The sequence below is a fragment of the Chlorocebus sabaeus genome, chromosome 3, assembly GCF_047675955.1.
Source record: "Chlorocebus sabaeus isolate Y175 chromosome 3, mChlSab1.0.hap1, whole genome shotgun sequence".
Taxonomy (NCBI): Eukaryota; Metazoa; Chordata; class Mammalia; order Primates; family Cercopithecidae; genus Chlorocebus; species Chlorocebus sabaeus.
This window is the reverse complement of record NC_132906.1, coordinates 17476415-17497947: the sequence shown is the minus strand read 5'-3', so window position 1 is coordinate 17497947 and position 21533 is coordinate 17476415. Positions and strand designations below refer to the sequence as shown.

Below are 21533 nucleotides of genomic sequence, written 5' to 3'. Positions count from 1 at the left end.
ATCAATGGTGGCACTTTGTATGGGTTCCATGGTGTTATTTCAGTTTCACAGTATTGCATTAAAAACAATGAAAAAGGTTGGGCGTGGTAGCTCACGCCTGTAATCCCAGCACTTTCGGAGGCTGAGGCGGGTGGATCACTTGAGGTCAGGAGTTCGAGACGAGCCTGGGCAACAGGGTAAAACCCCGTCTCCACTAAAAATACAAAAAATTAGCTGGGTGTGGTGGCGGGCGCCTGTAATCCAAGCTACTCAGGAGGCTGAGGCAGGAGAATCACTTGAACCCGTGAGGTAGAGGTTGCAGTTATCAGATATCACTCTGTTGTACCCCAGCTTGGGTAACAAGAGCAAAACTCAGTCTCAAATACAAAACTAAACAAAAAATTAAAAATATGCAAGAACCATAAGTCATCACTTTTTACTGTGAAATACAATTTCCTGGATAGATGAACCGCTTCTGTGGAGACGATTAGCATCACAAGGCATTTTAAGGGAATACCTGCAACACTTCAGCTCACTGCAGAAGCAACAGGTGGCTATGAAATCATTCCAATAGTACAGTGTATACTATAGTGAATTTTATGCAGTTATGATTTAATGCTTCATCTTTACATTTGTTTACATTTCTCTCAGCTGTGAATGGTACCATGTACCATATGTGTGTAAATTTTGATAAATTTTAACTTTTTATAATAGATTGTACATATTTTATGGTAGTAATGATAAAATAGATGAGTATCTACATATATTTTTTATGCATTCATGACATACCTTTTTCTTAATTTGTTTATTTCTAGGCCATGCAGATTCATCTATAAGCTATTTCAAATGGTCACAAATATCCAAAAAAATTTCAGTCTATTTATTGAAATAAGAAGCTGCTTATAGGTAGACCCATACAGTTCAAACCATGTTGTTCAAGGGTCAACTATATTTGTAAGTTACTTTTCTGAGACAACGTGGCTCCCTTCATCCTTAGAATACAGTAAATCCTCACTTAACATGATCAATAGGTCTTCTTGGGAACTGTCTGACTTTAAGTGAAAGATGTGAAACAAAACCAATTTTACTGTAGGCTAATTGATACAAGCAAGAGATCTGTTCCTATGACATTTTTCTGGCCACATAAATATCACCAAATGTAAATAAAGACCAAAACCACTTGTAATGTTGAACATTAAAATACATGTTAGCTCCACATACATATAAGGAAGAGTAATAAAAAGATATTATTTACCCGATGTTTGGTGAATCAGCGAGTGATGGCAATTGTAGTGGTGGTGAGTGAAATCAAGAAATGAATGTTGGCAAAGTGCAATTTGTAAGGATCACCTCCTACCTCCGTACAGTTAAAACCAATCACAAATATGGCAGGCTCATAGAGCACTTTTGTACCACATCATTGTGTATTGCAGCATTTGTAAGATTATCATAAACTTTATAAATTTTTATTTTACAGTAATTTGCATTCATTTATTTGTTCCTTGTCCAACATGCTTATTCCATTTCAGGGTGGCAGATGACTGGAACCTATCCAGCGACTCAGGGCCCCAGGTGGGAACCGGCTCTGGACACGCTATTGCATGGCGCACTCACACACACCCACACTCACTCAGACTGGAACATGTAGACACGTCGGTTAACGTAATGTGCCCAGATATGGGATGTGGGAGGGAACCAGGGAACCTGGAGAAAACTCACACAGACTTGGGGAAACCATGTAAACTCCACACACACAGTGGCTTTGGCTAGGATTTCTTTTTCTCATCAATGTTGTAACAAAATGGCATTATTCCAGGATTTTCTGTATTTAGTTATTTGTTTAACCCCGAGTGTGTAACCAACCTCTTGTGTCCCTGCCCCTATGCAGGTGCACTCTTGATTCCCACTTGGGACTCTTTTACCTTTCATTGGTTGCCTCTGCCATTTTTCCTCCCAAGTGGATGCCATCTTCACCCGATCTTTCCTCAGACACCCTGTGCCAGGCTGCCCTCTTGTGCAGATGACCTATCCTCACCTCCCTTAGGTGCTGAAGACCCATGCTCCATCTGTGTGTGGGTGCCTCCTGACATTGTTCAGTCTTTCATACCTCATTTCTTTTGTCCACCTCACAGCCATGCTCTCAATTGGCCTCCAGCACTGTGCAGGGTGACACTCTGCCACTAGGGCCCTTCTTATTTCATTCAGGCCCCAATCCCTCACTCTGGATCAACACAACTCCCTGTTTTGTCCCCATACTTGTGAGCTGAAATGTTCAGGAAGAGAAAGGAGGAGAAAACTTCATATACTTTTTATAATCAAAATGTCAAGGTTTACAAAGCAAGGATTTTGACTGGAATTGAATTGAATATACAATTTAGAGAGAAAAGGCTATACTGAGTTTCCCCAAACTATTAATATTTTAATAGTCTATCTTATTAACTCTCAAAGTTAAAAAAATTTCTCATAGAGGTCTTGCATATGTATTTTAGACCCCTAAATATTTGATACATTTTATCCTATTACAAATTTTATCTTTTAATTAATTTTCTGTTTGTTTCTTGCTTATAGAAATAACATTGAGATTTTGTATATAAAGTTTGAACAGTTTAGCTATACTGCTACACTTAGTTATATTTCTTCTTATTTGACTATTTTAGCTATAGATTCTTTTGGATTTTCTATATACACAGACGTATCATCTATAAATTGTAAGTCTTGTATCCTTTCTAATTCCTAGAGCTTTTATTTTTTTTTATTTTCTACTGCAAGAATACTGTTAACTAAATATAGAGATGGTAGGCATTCATATCTTGTTGAAATGGCAATGGGAAAATAATATTTTTCAGTAAGTATGGAGATGGTGGCCTTTTGTTTTCATGGTAGATATCGTTACTATATTCATTTTCTGTTGCTGCATAACAGATTGCCACAAACATAGCATCTTTAAACAACAAACATTTATTATCTCACAGCCTCCGTAGGTCAGGAGTCTGGGCAGGTCTTCACTTGATCTTTTCCTCAGAATCTTACAAGGTTGTAATCAAGGTGTCAGCTGGGCTGCATTTTCATTTGGAGGCTTGACTGTAGGAGAATCTGCTTCCAAGTTTATTCAGTTTGTTGACAAAATATGTTTCCTTGTGATGAAATGACTGAGGTCCCCAGCCATCTGCTGACCCTTGGCTGACTATCCTAAAGTCCTAGAGGTTGCCTAAAGTTCCTAGAAGCTGGTTACAGTTCTTGGCCATGTGGAATTCCTCAACAATTCCTCATCAAGCCAGCAAGAAAAGGCTGTCACCTTAGGGCTTAAATCAGGTTGATCAGGTTCACTCAGGATAATCTTCCTTTTGATTAACTCATAGATTAACTAATTTGGGACCTTAACTACATCTGCAAAATTCTAATAGCCAGAGGCAGTCACAATCAAGAGAGGAGGATTCTATAAGGTGAAAATGCTGAGGGGCAAAACTCATGGATGTTACTATTAAAATTGTAATAATGAAGTTCTCTTCTAATACTAGTTTTCTAGAGTTATTATTATGAATAAATGTTGTGTTTTATCAGGTAGTTATTTTGCATCTAGCAAGACAATCATTTAAAAATTAACCTTTTTTTTTTTTTTTTTTTGATGCAGGGTTTTACCCTGTCATCCAGTCTAAATTGCAGTGGCAGGATCATGGCACACTGCTGCTTCAACCTCCCGGGCTCAAGCAGTTCTCCCATCTTAGCCTCCTGAGTAGCTGGTAAAGTGTGTCTGGGGTAATACCCGAGGTTCATTGTCTCACACCAAGGAAATCAAGGATGTGGACACGCAAGGAGTGAGGTTAAGAGTGGATGATTAATAGGCAAAAGAAAGAGAAAAGCTCTCTCCTGTGGAGAGAGGGGTCCTGAGTGGGTCTTCCAGTCTGTGGCAAAATGCAAGGGGTTATGTAGATGAGCTTGAGGAGGCCAGGTGTCTGATTTACATAGGGCACAAATGATTGGTTGGACCAGGTGTGCTATTTGCATAAGGTGTGAAAAACTGGGTAGGGCTAGGTGTGCCATTTGCATAGCATGCAAAAAAGCTGGCTGCCCCACCCTAATATTTTATCATGCAGATGGGTTCTCTATCTAGCTGGTGCCATGTTGCTTGCTTCTTTACTGTACATGTGGTAACAAAAAGGGAAGATGGAGCCTCCATGTTGAACATACCTGACCCTGAGGTAGCACTTTTCTTTTGGCACAGCTGCTGACATTCACCTGTGTAAGCTTCCAGCTTGCTTATCTATGTCTGCAGCTTGATTTTTTAGGCTGCTCTTTGTTAGAAAAGAAATTACTTTAGGGCTGCTTTTTGTTAAAAGGGAAGCCTTGCTGAGGACTCCTTTACCCTTACTATCTCCCTAAATAATTTATTTCTAGCTCCTGTATCACTGGGATTATAGGTGTGTGCCACCATACTCAGCTAGTATTTTTGTAGAGGCAGGATTTTGCCATGTTGTCCAGGCTGGGAAATCAAGTTGTTAAATGTGTTGAATTGCATTACGTTATTTGCTTATGTTAAACCAACTTTGCATTTGTCAGATAAACTGACCTGGATTTGTGATATTATTTTGGTTTTATATACTGCTACTTCTAGTATGTTAATATTCTAGTTAGAACTTTTAAAAAGTCTCTCTTTTTATATAATTATACAAAGAATTTTCAATACTTCAGCTCCATTTGCATTCCTCCAAAATTATATATATTGTTGCTTTGTGTTGTAATTGTGTCTTGTAACTTATAAAAACACTAGACATTTAATAATTTTTATATAATATTGTCAATGTTCCCCTAAATTTACCTGCAATACTGGTAATATATACATATTTACAATGTAATATATAATATATATGCTATAGTATATATAATATAATATGTAATATATAATATAAAATGTGTAATACATATTTAATCCTGGTAATGAATCTCTGTTTAAAAATCCTTTATTTCCCCTTATTCTTGACACATATTTTCATTAGATGATTCTAGGTTGGTAGCTATTGTCTTTCATCACATGAAAGATACCATTCTACTGATTTTTGGCTTCCATATTAATAATTGCTGTTGAGAAATCAGCTTTCTGTATAACTGTTCCTCTGGTAAATAACATATTTCCTGCTCCATCCCTGTTACTCACCATCTTAACTTGGTTGGGGTTCATTTGGCTTCTTGAATCTACTGTTTGGTGTCTCCAAACATATCTAGACTATGTTGATCTCGCTGCCACATTTCTTAACCTCTCATGTTTTCCATGGTTTTGGGCAGCCTATTTTTGTATTCTGAATTATATTTCATTAACTTTCTCTTCTACTGTGCCCAATCTGCTGCCTGACCTGTCCACAGAATTTTAAATTTAGGTTGCATTTTTTTCAAGAACAATTTTTATTAAGACCACTATTAGTAAAAGGTTTCAGTCTTTAAAAATAATCCCAAAATCTGTAAGTAAGAGCAAGTGCTAGGAAATAAACACTAAAGTATAACGGCAAATAGGGCTCTGATGTGTGTTCTGTTTAACTTTTTATTTCATTAAATCCAGCTTTTCTTCAATTTAGACATTTTTTACAGAGACTGGACCTCACTATGTTGCCCAGGCTGGTCTCACTCCTGGGCTAAAGTGATTCTCCTGCCTTGCCATTGGAATGTGTGGGGATTACAGGTGTGAGCCACTGCATTCAATTGACTTTTTTCATGTTAGTCATTCATAAAATAAGAGTGGCTGTCCCTCTGATTTTTGTTCATGTCACCTTTTAGGCATATTGCATAACATGTCAATATCCCTAAGAGATTACCAGTTGATGGATCCATTTTTACAAAGCAGACAGACATGGAAATGTTCCTGTCATTAACAGAACTATGACTTATTTATCTGCTCAGTGGGTTATAGAGAAACAGCACTATTATGTGTAATTAAAACAGAAAAAAAGAGTCAGATCTTTCCAGGCATGAGTGTGTATTTATAATTTCATGGTAAACACATATACTTCTAAGTGAAGACTTCCCTATATTTATAGTGTTAAAAGTTCTTAAAATAATCCTTTCACAAAAATAAGGCAGCATTATGCTGAAAAAGCATTATTTCTGTGTCAACAGTTATGCCTTTCTGTTTTCATCTACTGTCACCAACTGTCAGCTACTTCTTTAAAGACCAAATATTTGTCAGCAATACCTATATGGGACTCATTGGCTATCTAGGGGTGGTTTACAGTCTAAACGTCCAACACTGTCAAACAAGAGCTGCATTGTTGTTTCACAAGCCCGAACATGCTGAGCCATTCCCAGTGTTTTCTGCATATTTTGGCAGATGTTAGAGAGGCAATAATACTGGAACTTCTCTTCCCAGTTGTTCTTGCTTTTGCCACCAGTCTCATAGCACCTGTTATGGTAGTTGCAGCAGTCAGTCAGGGAAGCAATGCCAATGTTAAGACGAACTTCAGATAGCCAAGAGCCCCGTCCATTCAGCAGGAGGGTTTATAATTGCAATGTGGGAAAGGCACTCATGCTGGCAGAACCCATCCTTTCCTCCCAGAGGTCCAAGGTGGCACTTGGGTATGTGTCTATCTGGTGAATACCATTCCTGTGGTCTTTAGGGTGGCCCTGCAATCAGTGGTCTGGGCCTGCTTCTTGCACCTGAAAGCAGAGGCCAGGAAGAGAAGCAGGATGGCAAGTACAGGCTACAAGCAGGACCATCTGTGAAGCATGGGGTCCTACTGGGCCCCACTGCTCCCTGGAGCCCTGGGTTGGATTTTTATCCCAAAGCTCCCAGCACTCTCTAGGCAGCAGCATGGAACTGGGGCTTGGGAGCCACTGCTGTCTCCATTCATGCTTTAGAAGCACTTAAGCTCTACTCCATTCTGCTGTATTTTGTAACAGGAATGCTGTTATTTTTCAAGACTACCACTGAGCTGGGGGAAAGGGGAATGCAAGTTAAAACACAATAAAATGTGCTGTTCTTCTGGAGAGCTAACCTTTCATTTATGTATTTATTTATTTTTTTGAACACATGCTTCTAGATTTCTGTAAGCCTTTGGTTAATTTCCAAAGTTCTGAAAAAGCTGATTCTATCACATTATTTGTCAGATTTTTGTTGCTTTTATGGAGAGGTGAATTTTCAAAGGTCCTTACTCTACTATTTTTACTAATGTCACTCCTCTTTGGTTATTTCAATAGAAATAACATAACTTAATAACTCAATATGCCATGTTTAATGGGTCCCTAAAAGTAATTCTGTGATATATAGAGTTGTTCCATATGGGAAGATACTGAGACAAGATGCGAGAAAAAATTAGAATAAAAATATTGTTATATTAAAATTGTTTCAAATGTTAAAAGATAATTGTTAGGAGGAAAAATGATTTTCTTGTGCTTACGATTCCTGAAGTCCAACATGTTTAATGACAGTGGATGGAGACAGACTAAAATTCATCATGGCCCCATTCACTGGAGGATTTGACATTTATCGAAACTGAGAAGTTGCTAACACAGAAAAAACAGAGATGATCTTGGAAAGGAGGAACCATGAGGGTCAGCCTTATTCCCTTATAGGTGGCCAATGATCTCTCCACTTTAGTCACAAATCAATATTCCAGTGGCACCCCAAATGAGTTGCTTATCATTTTATCATCTCCACTCCTTGGGATCCAGACACATGTTCACTTTCTCTCCCACTGCCTACAGTGCTGTGCCAGCTTCATTTCAGTTTTCACATCAACACTTACTTTAGGGGATGACAGTGGAAGAAGTCTGTACATTCATGGTGATCAATAAATAAAGAATGGGATTAGTTTAGAGACAGAGTAATTACAGTGATTGGGAAGATGGAGTCACTCCTAAATTTAATACATATAATTTGTTTAACAGGTATTGAAGGACTGGCAAAGGAGAAAAGAAATATGAAAACAGCAAAAAATAATCTCAAGTTTCTTCTCTCTATTAGAAACAAGGCTACTGTAAGAGTTAAAGAAAGAGGAAAGAAACATGAAAAGTGGCTCAACAGTCAAAGGTTTATTTTGGAGAATAAACCTGAGAGGGGCTTCTGGATGATTTTTTTTTTTTTTTTTGGTCAGGAGTGCTCTGTCTTACAGAGTACGAGTATTTATTGGTTTTAGGGTGAGAGAGCTTATCACAGGTTTGGAATGTTTTCTGTATGGGGGAGAAGTTTATGGCAGGGTTGGAATGTCTTTGGCTGGAGGGGCAGTTGTCTTGGGGCTGACATCTTTCCAACCAGAGGGGAAGTTATCTTAGGGCTGGCATGTCTCTGGTAGGGGAGGGGTTTATCTTAGGGTTGGAGTCTTTCTGGTAGGAGATGTCATTTGTGGTTTATGGTCATGCTGACCTTAGCCATTAGGCTGATGCCCTTTGGATTTAGGCAGTTTTTGATTGAGGGGAACTTCAGAATGGTGGTGTTTGTCCAAGATGGCAATGCGCCTGCTCTGTCAGCTACTTCTTAGGATCATCATAAAGATCCAATGAGATAACATGTAAAGTAACTAGCAATGAGATATCACAAAAATATTTACCAGTGAAGGACCATTTTCTCTTCCCAGCATGAATAGCTATATATTGCTGTAAATGTATTACTAATTGTTTCTAAATATAGAATATAGTGTCTCGCCTAGTCTCCTTATCCTGGGCTGCTCCAGCCAAGAACTATTCTTCTGGTATGAGAAATGCTGCCTTTGTTTACCACTGTGTTCACTAAGCCATGGTATTCTGTAGACTTCCACTTCCACTGCCATTATATTGTGGTGGGAGTAGCAAGTCTCCAGAGATGCAGGAGAGTATTACGTGAGGTAGGTGCTGAGATCTCTTACTTAGAGGGCTGGTTGATGTCACTAGAACTCAAATTGCTTCTCAATTTTTTCCCATCTCTGTTGTGTATGGTTATTTCAGAGGAAGAATTATAGAGCCAGTAGACATGAGTACGTGGTGAGTCTGAAATCAGTTAGGTTCATATTTAGGTTTTTGTTCATATTTTAATTATTTTCACAACAAAATCATCTCTAGGCCCACACATCTCCTAAGTCTAAAGAGATTTTATTCAGTTCTATCTGAAAAGGAACTTGGCCTCCGTGTTTTTCTTTTGCTGCCTATACTTATAACACATAATCTTTCAATAATTCTAGGAAAGTATTAATACTTGAACAATATTCATTACTATCTTAAAGCCTCAGCTCATGTTAATCAATTCTCATTTCAGTTTTAAAGCCTTTCAAACAATAGATGCTGCCACTAATTTTGGCCAAAATTTTCCTTCCTTAGTGACAGAAACAGCCCTCACCTAAAACACAGGACTCACCCAAGAAACCTGACTTGAGACATTGGGCTAAACTTTTAAAGATTATCCTTTCATAGACATCAATTCTTTGGTCTTTAGAGATGGCTGTTGTAATCATATTTTGTTCACCAATTACTTTGGGTTTATAAACAGCTGCTTCACAAAAAATTTGTGTCCTCTGCCTGTGACACTGTAGTTTGTGTAGTGCACAAAGATTCAAGACAGAGGATGCACATAAGGACTGACATAAGAACTTTGAGTGATGTGCTGAAGTGTACATGTTTTGACTGGTAAGAGTCAATTGGTACATTTCCAGGAATTTTTCCAACTAGCTGATGTCACATTGATAACTTGGAATTGATGACAATGGGAGCATTTGCATTAGGAAATCAGCAAAAGCTTATTTTGGACTCTGCTTTCTTCAAAGAGCTGATTGTTAAAATATCCCAGCACAACACTGGCTTGACTTACCACACATGCATTCCTTGTGAAAAGTCCTCTTCCACTTACTAAGTGTGTTAACCGTGTTTCTGATGCTCTGACATGTGGGGCCCTGCTGACCCAGGAAATACTGCCTCTCCCAGGACTAGCCAATTCCTAGAGACAGTAGATGACTAGCCTGTGTGTATGGCTTTCACATGCAAACCAACCCATCCACAGCCCACACTCTAAGCCATTATTCACATGTGCTAATCACCCCAGAACTAGGTACCAAACAGCTAGAGACAGTCCCTATGCCCTAAGGACTGCTGAAATTATTTAAACTAGCCAGTCCTAAGCTTGTTTATCCTGCCTCACAACTCCTGCCTAAGACACCACAATGAAAGGTTTACCCATGCTTTCCCCAGCTCCTTCTGCCTCCTGACTAATCCTGAGGCTTCTCCATGTGGCCCTCCATGGTGCAGTGTGCCTCCTCCTCTTGCGATCTGTGAGTATAACATGCTGTGTTTTTAATGGCGATCTTCTCCTCATCTGCTGGCATTGTCATACTCATATAATAATACAATCTACATTTAAAAACACCAAATTATGAGCCTGGGGTCTTCATCTCCATGGATGGGGCTACTTTTTTCCAATTATCTACACAGACAAGGCACCTGTTTTAATGTACACACAAGTGTCTGTAAAAATAACACAGTATGTGGATCATACCAACAGAAAATCATAATGTTATAAAGAAATCTTCTTTGATGCTGGTCACTTCCTTTGGGGTTTTCTTTTATGACACTAGGGAATTACCAGTACCTCCCAATTTAGTGGTCTCTCTTTAAGCCAAGTGGTGGTAGTGGTGGCGTGGAGGGACATGGGAGTCCCGTCCTCATCAAACACGTTTGAATCATATCAGGCCATAGCTATGGTGTGTTCTCACGGAGCCTAGATGTTTCTAACTCACTGTCTTTGGGATGGTATCAACTCTATGGAACACTTGAGGAAATATGCTCACTTCTTTTTTGCATATAGCCCTTTCAAACATTTTTCCCTGATAGCCACTATGAATGCTTCTGACCTGCCCCAATTTCCTTTACATTTAATCATGCGCTGTTCAATAACTTTTTCCACCACCCTTTGCCACTTTGCAGTTAGTCACATTTAAATTACTAGCATGCCATCTTAACATCCTGGAATGCTCTTTGGGCTGTTGGGAGTAAGACTTTCAAAGATGACTGTCAAGGTTTTTAGAGGGAAGTTTACTGGCTTGGTTGAAGGGTAGGGAGGAATCAATAGGGTGTAGTCCCAGATCGCCCTGCCTCTGTTCCTGATGAGTCTGTTTTCCTAGTCAGGTTTACCTTGACCAAGTCTGGTTTGTGAGTTTTCCCTTAAATTGGGTGCCTCTGGGTGTGGCTTTTTCTCTCACTGTCAATACCCTTGAGAGACTAAATCACGACTCTTGCCTTCTCTGGTTCCCTTCCTCAGACTTCCTGAAGGCCAGGCCCTGTCCCTAGCAGCTTGGACATTTCTTCACCACACCAGCTAATCACCCCAGAACTAGGTACCAGACAACTAGAGACTGTCCCTATGCCCTAGAGACTGCTTAAAGTATTCAAACTAGCCAATCTTAAACCAGTTTACCCTGCCTCATGACTCCTGCCTCAGACACCACAATGAAAGGTCTACCCATGTGTTTTTGTTCCATGGTGAAGATTGGTTGAGCTGCACTTTTCTGTTACTGCTGTCAAACTTGATCTTACAACATAGATGTTTTTCTCTCCCCAGTCTTGAAAGTTCTGGAAGATCTTTGACATAGCAATTATTTTTCTTCCACTTCACCTTCTTTTTTGTATTTTGTCCTTTTCTTGGGATATTCTTCAATGTCTTAAACAAGCTGTCTTGGCATTTCCTTTTGGTATTAAACAATGGTGGCCTCATGTTAAAAATCTGACCTTATAACAAATCAATTGATAATTAACTTAGGTGACAAGACTACGTTGGCAGTAAAGACCAGATTAGTTAATTCATCCTCATCAGTGCACTGGGCAGGATTTCCTAACTATAACAAGGTCTAGTCACACTGCTTCCTGGGACAAAGAATCAGTTAGTCCAAATACGTTGTTTCCTTAAAATACACATTGCCCCTGGTGAGCCTCTGGCTACACATTATATAACTAGTGGGCGGTGCCAGGACCCTGAAGGTGGATTCTACTGGGGAGAGGCAAAGTTTTACCATCAGTAGGAGTGGCAGTGGGAGCACAGGTACCAGTCCAGAGAACTACGTTCAAGGCTCCAGAACCAGAATGAAAATAACTGACATTCATTGCAGACTACGGGAATCTGTGATTTTAGCATAAGAAATTAAGTTATAGAATGCACCAGAATAACTTGGCCATTTGAACATTTATATTCATATGGGCTTTATTTATATTAAACACTTGATATATTTTGAAGGAAAGCAAGTGTAGTTATGAAACACAAGTGGCAGCAAGACTTATTGTTGACATGAATTTATGACTGAATAGCTCCAAATTGTTTGCAAAATTAGATTCCCAGGAATAAACGTCAATGTCCACCAATATGTAGTAACTTAGTAAATATATGATAAAACTAGACCCTGAGAGTTTTTGAAAAATTCTCATGGGAAAATAAGAAAAGGCTATTAAGTTCTGCAAATAATTCCATTACACACAGATATGTCACTCAGAGGCTAGATAAACATAAATTTACTTAGTGTTAATGCAGTGCACTTGGGAAGGAACCAGGCATGTAATACAATTATAAAACACAAAGCTCCTTGTCCAGGATAGAGTTTTCTTTTGTAGACAAACGGGCTTTAAAAATATCTTGACCAGCCAGGTGTGGTGGCTCACGCCACTGTAATTCCAGCACTTTGGGAGGTGGAGGCGGGTGGATCATCTGAGGTTGGGAATTCGAGATCAATCTGGCCAACATGGAGAAACCCCGTCTCTACTAAAAATATAAAAATTAGCTGGGCGTGGTAGCGGGCACCTGTAATCCCACCTACTCAGGAGATTGAAGCAGGAGAATCACTTGAACCCGGGAGGCGGAGGTTGTGGTGAACCGAGATCATGCCATTGCACTCCAGCCTGGGCAACAAGAGCGAAACTCTGTCTCAAAAAAAAAAAAAAAAATATATATATATATATATATATATATATATGTATGTATGTATATGTGTATATATATGTATGTGTATATGTGTGTGTGTATATATATGTATGTGTATATTCGTGTGTGTGTGTATATATATCTTGCCAACAACTTGAATTTCAATTCCTGAAGTCACAGTGAAAGACTGATTTGTACTACTTTTTGTAATGTGCATAAATGTAGCTTTTACAGAAATTATCTTTTCTTCTTACTCAGTAGTTGCCTTTCTCTATTTTAAGTGATTTTTATTGTAATGCTCTTTACTTTCAATGCTAGCTTTTAAAAATTTACATTCTTATTTTTCTTCTTTCTGGAGGTGCAACACTGACCATTCTTATCGGAGAGGATGATCCAAACATTGGGAAAAATAAATATCCATAGTAGAAATTCACTTCAACTGTGACAATCATGTAATCAGCGTAGGCAACATTTGGCATAGTAAAAGAACATTGTGCATTTCATAATTATAATTTTAAAAACTTCAATGCTGTTAACATTTTAACAATTTATTTCAGTTATTTAGTTCATTTTAAGGTATTCAGTCATCCAAAAGAACTGCATACATGTGATCTTTGACTTTTTATTCTTAATTAAACCATCAAAGTAACTTTTTTTACATCTTAAATGGCAATGTTGAACCTCCACTGAGAGAAAAATCAAGGCACAGATTGTCATCATTTTATTCAGTATGATGCTTTTGATCTTTTGCAGGAAGTTCTTTTCTCTTTCATCTGAAAGCCTTAAAATTTTACACAGAAGGGATACTGCACAAATGCTGTGTGGACTTACCAGCTTTCTGATGAATGAGGATGTTAATTATATGTTGAAAGTGGTAATGGTTTTGAAATGAAAAAGGGAGCATTATTGGAAGAATGAAAAATATATCTCAGAGAAAGAAATCTATAGTTCAACAAATTGAAAGAAAGAAAGAAAAAGAAAGAAAAAAAGAAAGAAAGAAAGAAAGAAAAAGAAAGAAAGAAAGACAAAGAAAGAAAGAGAAAGAAAGAAAAGCTAAAGTAGGTGTTATGGCTGGACCAGCTTTGTTGTTGTCAATTGGTCTTTAGCAAAACAAAATATTGAAAAAACACAAAGCAAACAAATACCAGGGGAAAGAAATTAAATGTGCTTGAAAGATAGGGAAGAAAGATACTGAGCATCTAAGGAACTATTACTGCTGTTGAAAAGTTTGCAAATTTAATGTTCTGATTTTTCTCCTAATAAAATAAAGAGTGACATTAGTATATTTTATCAACATTAGTTCAAGAGAGAGTCAGTTTTCTTTCCTTAAAAAGTTTTTGATGTACTCTTCCTGGTGGAAACTACAGAAAAATATCATGTCCTTCTATTTTAAAATGTTTTATCAAAATCAAAATAGTTACTAAAATCTCAAAGCGTTTTGTTTCTTAGTATCAAAATATATGGAAAAGGGGAGAAATCGACATTAAGGGATAATTTGAACCTATATATAATGTTTCCTTAAAAATTAAATGTTATGACCATGCAATACTGCAATCAATTCTAGGAAAATACCTCCAGGAAATATATTAACCTCGGAACTAATGTTAAAGAAGCTCCCATGTTTTCACAAATGAGCTTTCTGCTGATCTTTTTGTAAAACTTCATAGAAACTATTTCAGTTAAAATTATGCATTTAGTGTTATCTCTTTCCTGGAAATGAGAGGTTTGGTTATTTTATATCTGTGTGTGTGCATGCGTGGCTGGGATAGCATTGAGATTTACAGTTTCCTGCTAAATTACATATTTCGGAACCTTGGTCAATTGAACGGGTTGAACACGTGGGTCCCATTTATTTGCCATACGCTTAGTGAAGACGCTTGTTTTCACCCTTTCATTACTGCTGTCGTGTCTAACATGAGTTTCAAAGAATGGCAATGTGCTAGTTTTCTGATTAATACAATTATGAAAATTTCAAATTTGTAAAACATTTACATTTTTAAACATATTATTGTCTTTACTTACTAAAGGACCGAATTGGATTCCAAGTTAATACTAAATAAGTATTTTCAAAAAGCAGAAATAAAATATCCAACTTTTAAAATCTAAATGTCATTATATTTAGCTCTATTATCGGTACTTTAAATAATTTTTAACCTGTGAATATTTTAACTCTCAGCATTGAGATGTATAAGGAAAAGCTCTCTGTGATATTTATACAGGTCCATTTACCTTTTTAATGTCGACTTTGGAGTTGGTACTGGAAAAGAATTAGAGGTAAGATGACTTGATAAAGACTTGATAAAGCTTTTTTGCTGCTTACAGAACTAAATCCCTTCATATTGAGCCTAGCTTTGGTCCTTCTTATCATAAATGCTATGCAGTGACTTGGCAGCAGGATGCTAGCTGACCTTCATGCATATTGTTCAAACATTGTGGATTCTTCTGAGAGGGTGGACTTCAGAAGGTGCTAATGCTGCTAACGAGCTGGAAGAAGAGTTTATGTGCTATCTGTTATTCTTGGAATAAAGTGGGCCTATCTTTTACTAAGAGGAAAAGAATATGCAGTGCCACCCACAGCTCTCCAAGTCACTCCCCTAGTGAGGCTTTGCGAAGGTCAATTTTATTAAGTTACTGGTTTGAATCATTTTGTATAAATCTGTCATCAGAATGACCCATAACATGTAGGGCTCTTTTAGATAAACAAGAGTGGAGTCTGCTGTTGTTATTCTAAAAAGATTTTTAAATTGTGGTTCACGGATATGACTGTTTTGGTTTTGGTTCAGGAGAGAATCTAATGCAAATCCTGCCACTTTAGTCCAAATAAAGAGCTGCATTCAGTTATAGCCTTCCCAAGGACAGGAAGTGGAGCTTGGTTTCTATGCATTCTCTCAGAATAGCCAATCCTAGGTGAGCACCAGTAAATGTTAACTAAGGGCAAAAATGGGAATAAATAAGATCATCATCAAAATACATGTTTCAGTGCTTCATGATTCATATGCTTAGGAGAGCCACTAGTATAATATTTATTTTTGGTTTTATTTTTACTATATAGCATCAACAAGACCTTGATTGGAGTCAGAAGCCACTGAGTATCTGAGGAGCTATTACTGCTATATCCTGTTCTCTGTGGGAAGTTATTTTATGTGTTTGTTCTGATAGTACCAGAAAAGTTCTCTAAAAACAAAATGCTAAACATAAGGTCTATTTTATTTAACAAAAAACGTACCATATTCTTCCCACTAAAAAGAGTTTCAAAAAATAATTAATGTATATTAAATTACATATTTAGTAAATAGATATTAAGAAAAATAATGCAAAATCCCAAGTACTTTATATTTTAAAAAGCTGTATCAGCCTATTTCCCTCAGACTCTCTCTTTTCAAGGGAATAAAGGGAAGGAAAAAGGGAGAGAGGAGAGTAAGAGAATAGAGGACAGAGAAGGATAAATATTTGGTAGGATAGGATAGAAATGTTCTGTATTTTATAAGCTCTCCAATTTATATACAGTAGCCTCATTAGAATATGCATTGTAGAGTCAAATTTGGTATAAAACCAGCCTGACCCAAAGGCTCAAAACAGACATCTTACAGTAACGCTTCACCGATTGCTATATTCATTGACAGACTCCAAAATTGCACGACAGGCTTGGAAGCTGCTAACTACTAAAATATCAGCAAGTCGATTGAGTATACTTGCTCTAACAGTCTACATCAATTGACCCCAATGGTAAGTAGTGAAAAGTCCACACACTATTTGAAGTTCCCTAATTCACATTCATTCCCATAAAAACTACGAAGTAACCAAAGAAGTAGCTAAGCATCTGCCAGAAGGTAAAGCAAAGGAAAGGGGAATGATTAAAAAATTACCACTATTTGTCTTGCTAAATAAACTCCTGGGCTACACAGAACTTTCTGTTTGTATAAGCCGTTAGTGGGACTTTTGAGATGTAGGTGATATTTTTGTAAATTCTCCAATGAAAGGATACTACAGTCTCTTTTTAAAAGACTGAATATGAAGTGCAGAGCTGCCTAAAAGAAAGGCAACTATTGGACACATTACCTCTCTCTCAGTATCAGTGTTGCTTCCTTATCTTGATCAAGAAATGGTTGATACTTACAGACACCAAATTAAGAGGTGCACCTCTGATCTGAGAAGTTTGCCTTTTAAAAATCTGCAGTGACCCAGATGTCCAATGTGGCCAGCTTATGGCTAGAAGTGAAAGGGGATTCTAACCAGCAATTGAAGGATAATCTGTAGGCATTATTCTTTTTTCCTGACCTTACTTTTCTTTGAAACATGTTTACTAGCTCTTGGAAAGCTGAAGTTTTCCCTTTCTAAGCAAAATGTCTGCCATTTGGTAACAAACACATTGATGCAGAAAGGCAATGAGAGGCTTGCCAAGGAAGCTCCCTCAAGTTCCTTGGCTTTGTGAGGTGAATGGGAAGCACTGTTACAAATGATATTTTTAAACATTCAGAGGGACCACATTGCACCAGTTCACTGAACTGGGGATGCCAGAGTGAAGTCTTCTTGAATCAAAGAAAAATATGATCAACGATTCTGGCCACCTCCAAGACCATTTCTGGAATGACAGTTGCAGAGAGTCCCATCGTTTGGACCAGATGCTGAAGAGAAAGTTAATAAAATGTCCTATAGTCAGTTTAAGTTCTAAATGTTATTGTGTGATTATGCTACTCTGAGGGATAACCTCATCTGTCATCTGTCAAAATGTTCTTTTATTCTATAAAGTATGTATAAGAGGCACTCTGACTATACACATTATATTAATCCATACCACTTTCTCCCTTCAATATTTGTAATAATGTTTCTCATTATCATGTATGGGTTCAATACTGCAAACATCTAGGTTCAGTTCTTAAAGAACATTGTCTTGTAGTGACTCTAACACTATGGCATTTATTCATCACCAAAATGTCACCAACTTTCTAATTTCCCACAACTGTTGAGCACCAATAAGGTATATTACCATGCAAGAGCTCTACCATTACTCACTATATGCCCAAACGGAGCAGTATCTCTTAAAAATCTCTTCCAGAATTAACATATTCTTTGGTTTAATTTAAAATTAAATACGCAAACAAAACAAGGAGAGTCTGATGAGAATGAGAAGCAATTCAAATTCAAGTGGGTGAACTTCCTTCCCTCGATCTTTCCTTCCACTGTCTCCCAAGTAGTGGATCAGTTGATTTGTGGGTTGAGCCACCCCTGGTCACAATGCTACGCTGTCTTCACCTATTTGAAACCTTGTCATAATAAACAGTGTGTTCACCAGTTTTCCAGGCGAGCAAGGAAAACCTTTCTAGTAATAATCTGTTATACAATGAATAAACAGTGTGATAATTGCACCTTCAACATTCACACTGAAATAGCAACAGTAGACTCCTCTTATACTTGTAAGAGAGTCTGTTAGCACCTTTTAATACATTTATCTCCACTGCATAGAGAATATGTCTAAAATGAGGAGTACATTCCTCACCATCTATCCATGGCTCTGTGTACATGTGAGTACATTGTTGCTGCCTTTGCGGCAAGAGGAAAGATGTCTTAATTTGTCCTTTGATGCATAAAAGAGTATGGAGAATTCAAATCAAAGTACATTAGTACAGTCATATTCTCTGAGCAGCTTCATCACAGACATCCTCCATCCTCTATGGTTTACCAGAAGTATTTAGGGTTCCATTGTGATCTTTTCCGACGTACTTAAGGAAAAGGTGAATTCTACCTGCGGTCATCAAACTTCTGAGCTGTCATGGTGATGGCTCTGTGGGGGCACCATGGGCTCGCTGCTGCTGGAGCCCTTCGGGGCCTCCTTCCCCCTGAAACTTTCCTTGCCCCTGCACATCAGCACTGCAATGACAGTGAGGCAGATGGTGAGTAACCCTACCACGGCGCCTCCCACCACAGTGACCAGGCTGACTGCAGAGCTGGGGCTGTCGAGCTCCCGGGGGAGGATGCCATCTGGAGGTACTCTCCCCTGGGGGATCTGCCTCTTGGTGCGGTCCAGGGCAATGTGCTGGATGTTTGTTCCCCGATTGTTTTCAGCACCAATCTCCCACGCCAGCGAGGGTGTGCTCCTGATCTCTCTCTTCTTCCGGCTGTTGGTGGTGGCTTGGGGCTTTCCTTGACTCACCAGAGAATGGTACTCCACGCTTCTTTTGCCAATACCTCGATTGGCATTGTCTTTTGATCTCACTGTATAGATCGTATGTATATACCACTCTCGGCCCAGAGCGACCTAGAAAGCACAACTCTATTTGTTAGGAGATACTAGATACCATATCAACCTGATTCACCACTTTTTGCAAGAGAAATTAATGGCAGAGATATTAATAAATGATGATTTATTTTAGTCTGCAGAATTAACTTACTTAATATTTTTGAATGAGTACTAGGTGCAAGGCTCTGTGCAAAGCACTGTATGATACATTCCATGCAACTCTTAAGGGAGTGAATATTTGGTACTTGTTGTCATAGAATGGGAGAGTTCTAAAGACCTATTAATAGGTTATAGAGTCTAGCTTATTCATTAAAAAAATGAGTAAATAAGAATATACAGCATCTAACTGAGTTGCCCAATGTTACTCAACTAGTTAGTGGCAGAGGCAGGACTATAGCTCAAATCTTCTGAACCTCAGGAATCCTTTCACCGTGTCTTGCTGCTTATTGCATAAAAGACCATAGAGGAAAAAAAATCAATTTTCAAGCTTTTCTGGGGCTTTGGAAAAGGATGAATTTTCTGATGAGTCTTTGAAGCATGAAGGATTTAGAGAGGTCAGATGCTTTGAGATTTAATGGCAAGAATAAAAATAAAACACATCATACTTCAACTTCTTGTTTGAAAAGATTCAGAATAACAAACACGCTTTCTTTAGATTCCTTCCTCAGGTTGAATGAAAATAACACATTTCTCCAGGCCGTCCTGTCGGGTTAATTTTCAGTAAATATCCTAAAGGGTGCACCTGCTCTGACAGAGATTTACAGTGTAAGCACATCTTGAAATTTGTGGCATTTGTCTGCTCAGTGTTCTGGTGGCTGCCTGTGTCCCCATCCACCTTTGATCCCTGAGTCAGGAGTTTGTATCTTGGTTTCTGAAATCTTTTGAGAGTGGAGCTGTGCACAATTGCTTTCCTGAGTTCAGCAGTTCACACAAGATCACTCTAATTAAGATGCTCGTGAAAAGTCAGCAGGAAGGATGTTTTGAACAGATTACTCAACTGTCAGACACACATTTACATTCTGGGCTAAATAAGACTCTTCATTACACATAGTCTTAAAATAATATTAATACATTAATAAAAGGGATAAAAGCTATGAAAGCCAGATCTATTGTAACAAAAATAATAAAAGCTGGGTTTATGGAGTACTCACCATATGCCCAGTAAGTGGCTATGTAGTTTCTATGCCATATCTTGTTCAATGTTCCCGTTAACTGTATGCAATATTACCATTACTGCTATTTACATATGAGACATCTGAGGCATATAAATGTTCCGTAACTTGCATGTGGGTACATAGCCATTACAAATGAGTTTGTTTTTGGCCTACCTGAAAGAGTGGTGTTGAGTCGACTTTAAATCCATCAGATCCAGGCTGATTCACTAAGAGAATGGCTTCAGGGTCATCCACTGCTAATTTGGCATTAAATAGGACATTTCCAAAACTGGTCGCTTGTGTCTCTGGCTGAGCTTTGTCCTTTAAGCAGTAAGGAAAGTGGTGATTGCTGTAAATAATGCCAGCTTTTGCCAGGATAGCATGTTTCCCTATTTGTTTTGTGCAAGTACAAATTACTATAAAATGTCACCATTTGGTTTACGAAAAATAATCATTTTGTTTGTTTTTCTATTTTTTTTTAAGAGATGGGAACCTTCTCTGTCACTCAGGCCAGAGTGCAGTAGCATGATCATAGATTGAACTTCCTGACTTAAGCAAGCTTCCCACCTCAGCCTCCCAAGTAACTGGGACTCCAGGCATGTGCCATGATGCCCGGCTAATTTTTAAAATTTTTTGTAGAGATGGGGTCTCACTATGTTGTCCAGGCTGGTCTTGGAATCCTGGCTTCAAGTGATCCTTCCATCTTGGCCTCTCAAAGTGCTGGGACTGTAGTATGGCTGCTGTGCCCAGCCTGGTTTTTAAATATAAGACAAGAAGGCTGAACTTTGAAAAAATCTGTCTAGCTCATTGTTTGGGTCAAAGCACTTACCACAATTTTAAATCTATATAAGAGTGAAGGAGAGTCGGCTAAACAGCCATATTCTGCATTAGTTGGACTATACTTGGGAACATAGCCATCAGCTCCAGTGCACAGAAACACCTTCTCAATGCTGCAGTAGAAGGAGTCACCCAGGTTCTGGACAGGATCCACCATGACACGACCGTAAATTATATCACCTGAATTAGAGATGTGGAAATGTTATTTCTGTTATGTGATAAGGTGTATCAATGTGACACTGTAAACAGGTTATGACAATGAGGACACAGAGATTATTTCCTTGCCACTCTCATCTACCATCAAATGTTGAAGGCCTGTTTGTATGAGCTTCAAGATCTGGCGCATTCCCAGGCCTCAGGTAAGATCACTTTGCAGACTAACCACAAGTGACTAAAGGTTTATTGAGTCTCAGATGCTCAGCCACGAGTGGGAATAATTTCAAAGGTCTGGCCTATAATTTGACATTAATAATAC

At 38.3% G+C, this 21533-nt stretch overlaps 1 protein-coding gene across 1 annotated transcript in view; it reads right to left on the bottom strand.

Moving 5' to 3' along the window:
• Positions 1-12119: 12119 nt before the first annotated feature.
• Positions 12120-21533, bottom strand: part of FREM2 (FRAS1 related extracellular matrix 2) — a 183003-nt gene continuing 173589 nt past the window's right edge. The window contains exons 22-24 of the mRNA XM_007960195.3: positions 21051-21238; positions 20396-20542; positions 12120-19085 (exon numbers count right to left, since the gene is read on the bottom strand). Of these exons, the coding sequence (XP_007958386.3) occupies positions 18582-19085; positions 20396-20542; positions 21051-21238 (839 nt within the window). The 3' untranslated portion in view covers positions 12120-18581. The remainder of the gene's footprint in view (positions 19086-20395; positions 20543-21050; positions 21239-21533) is intronic.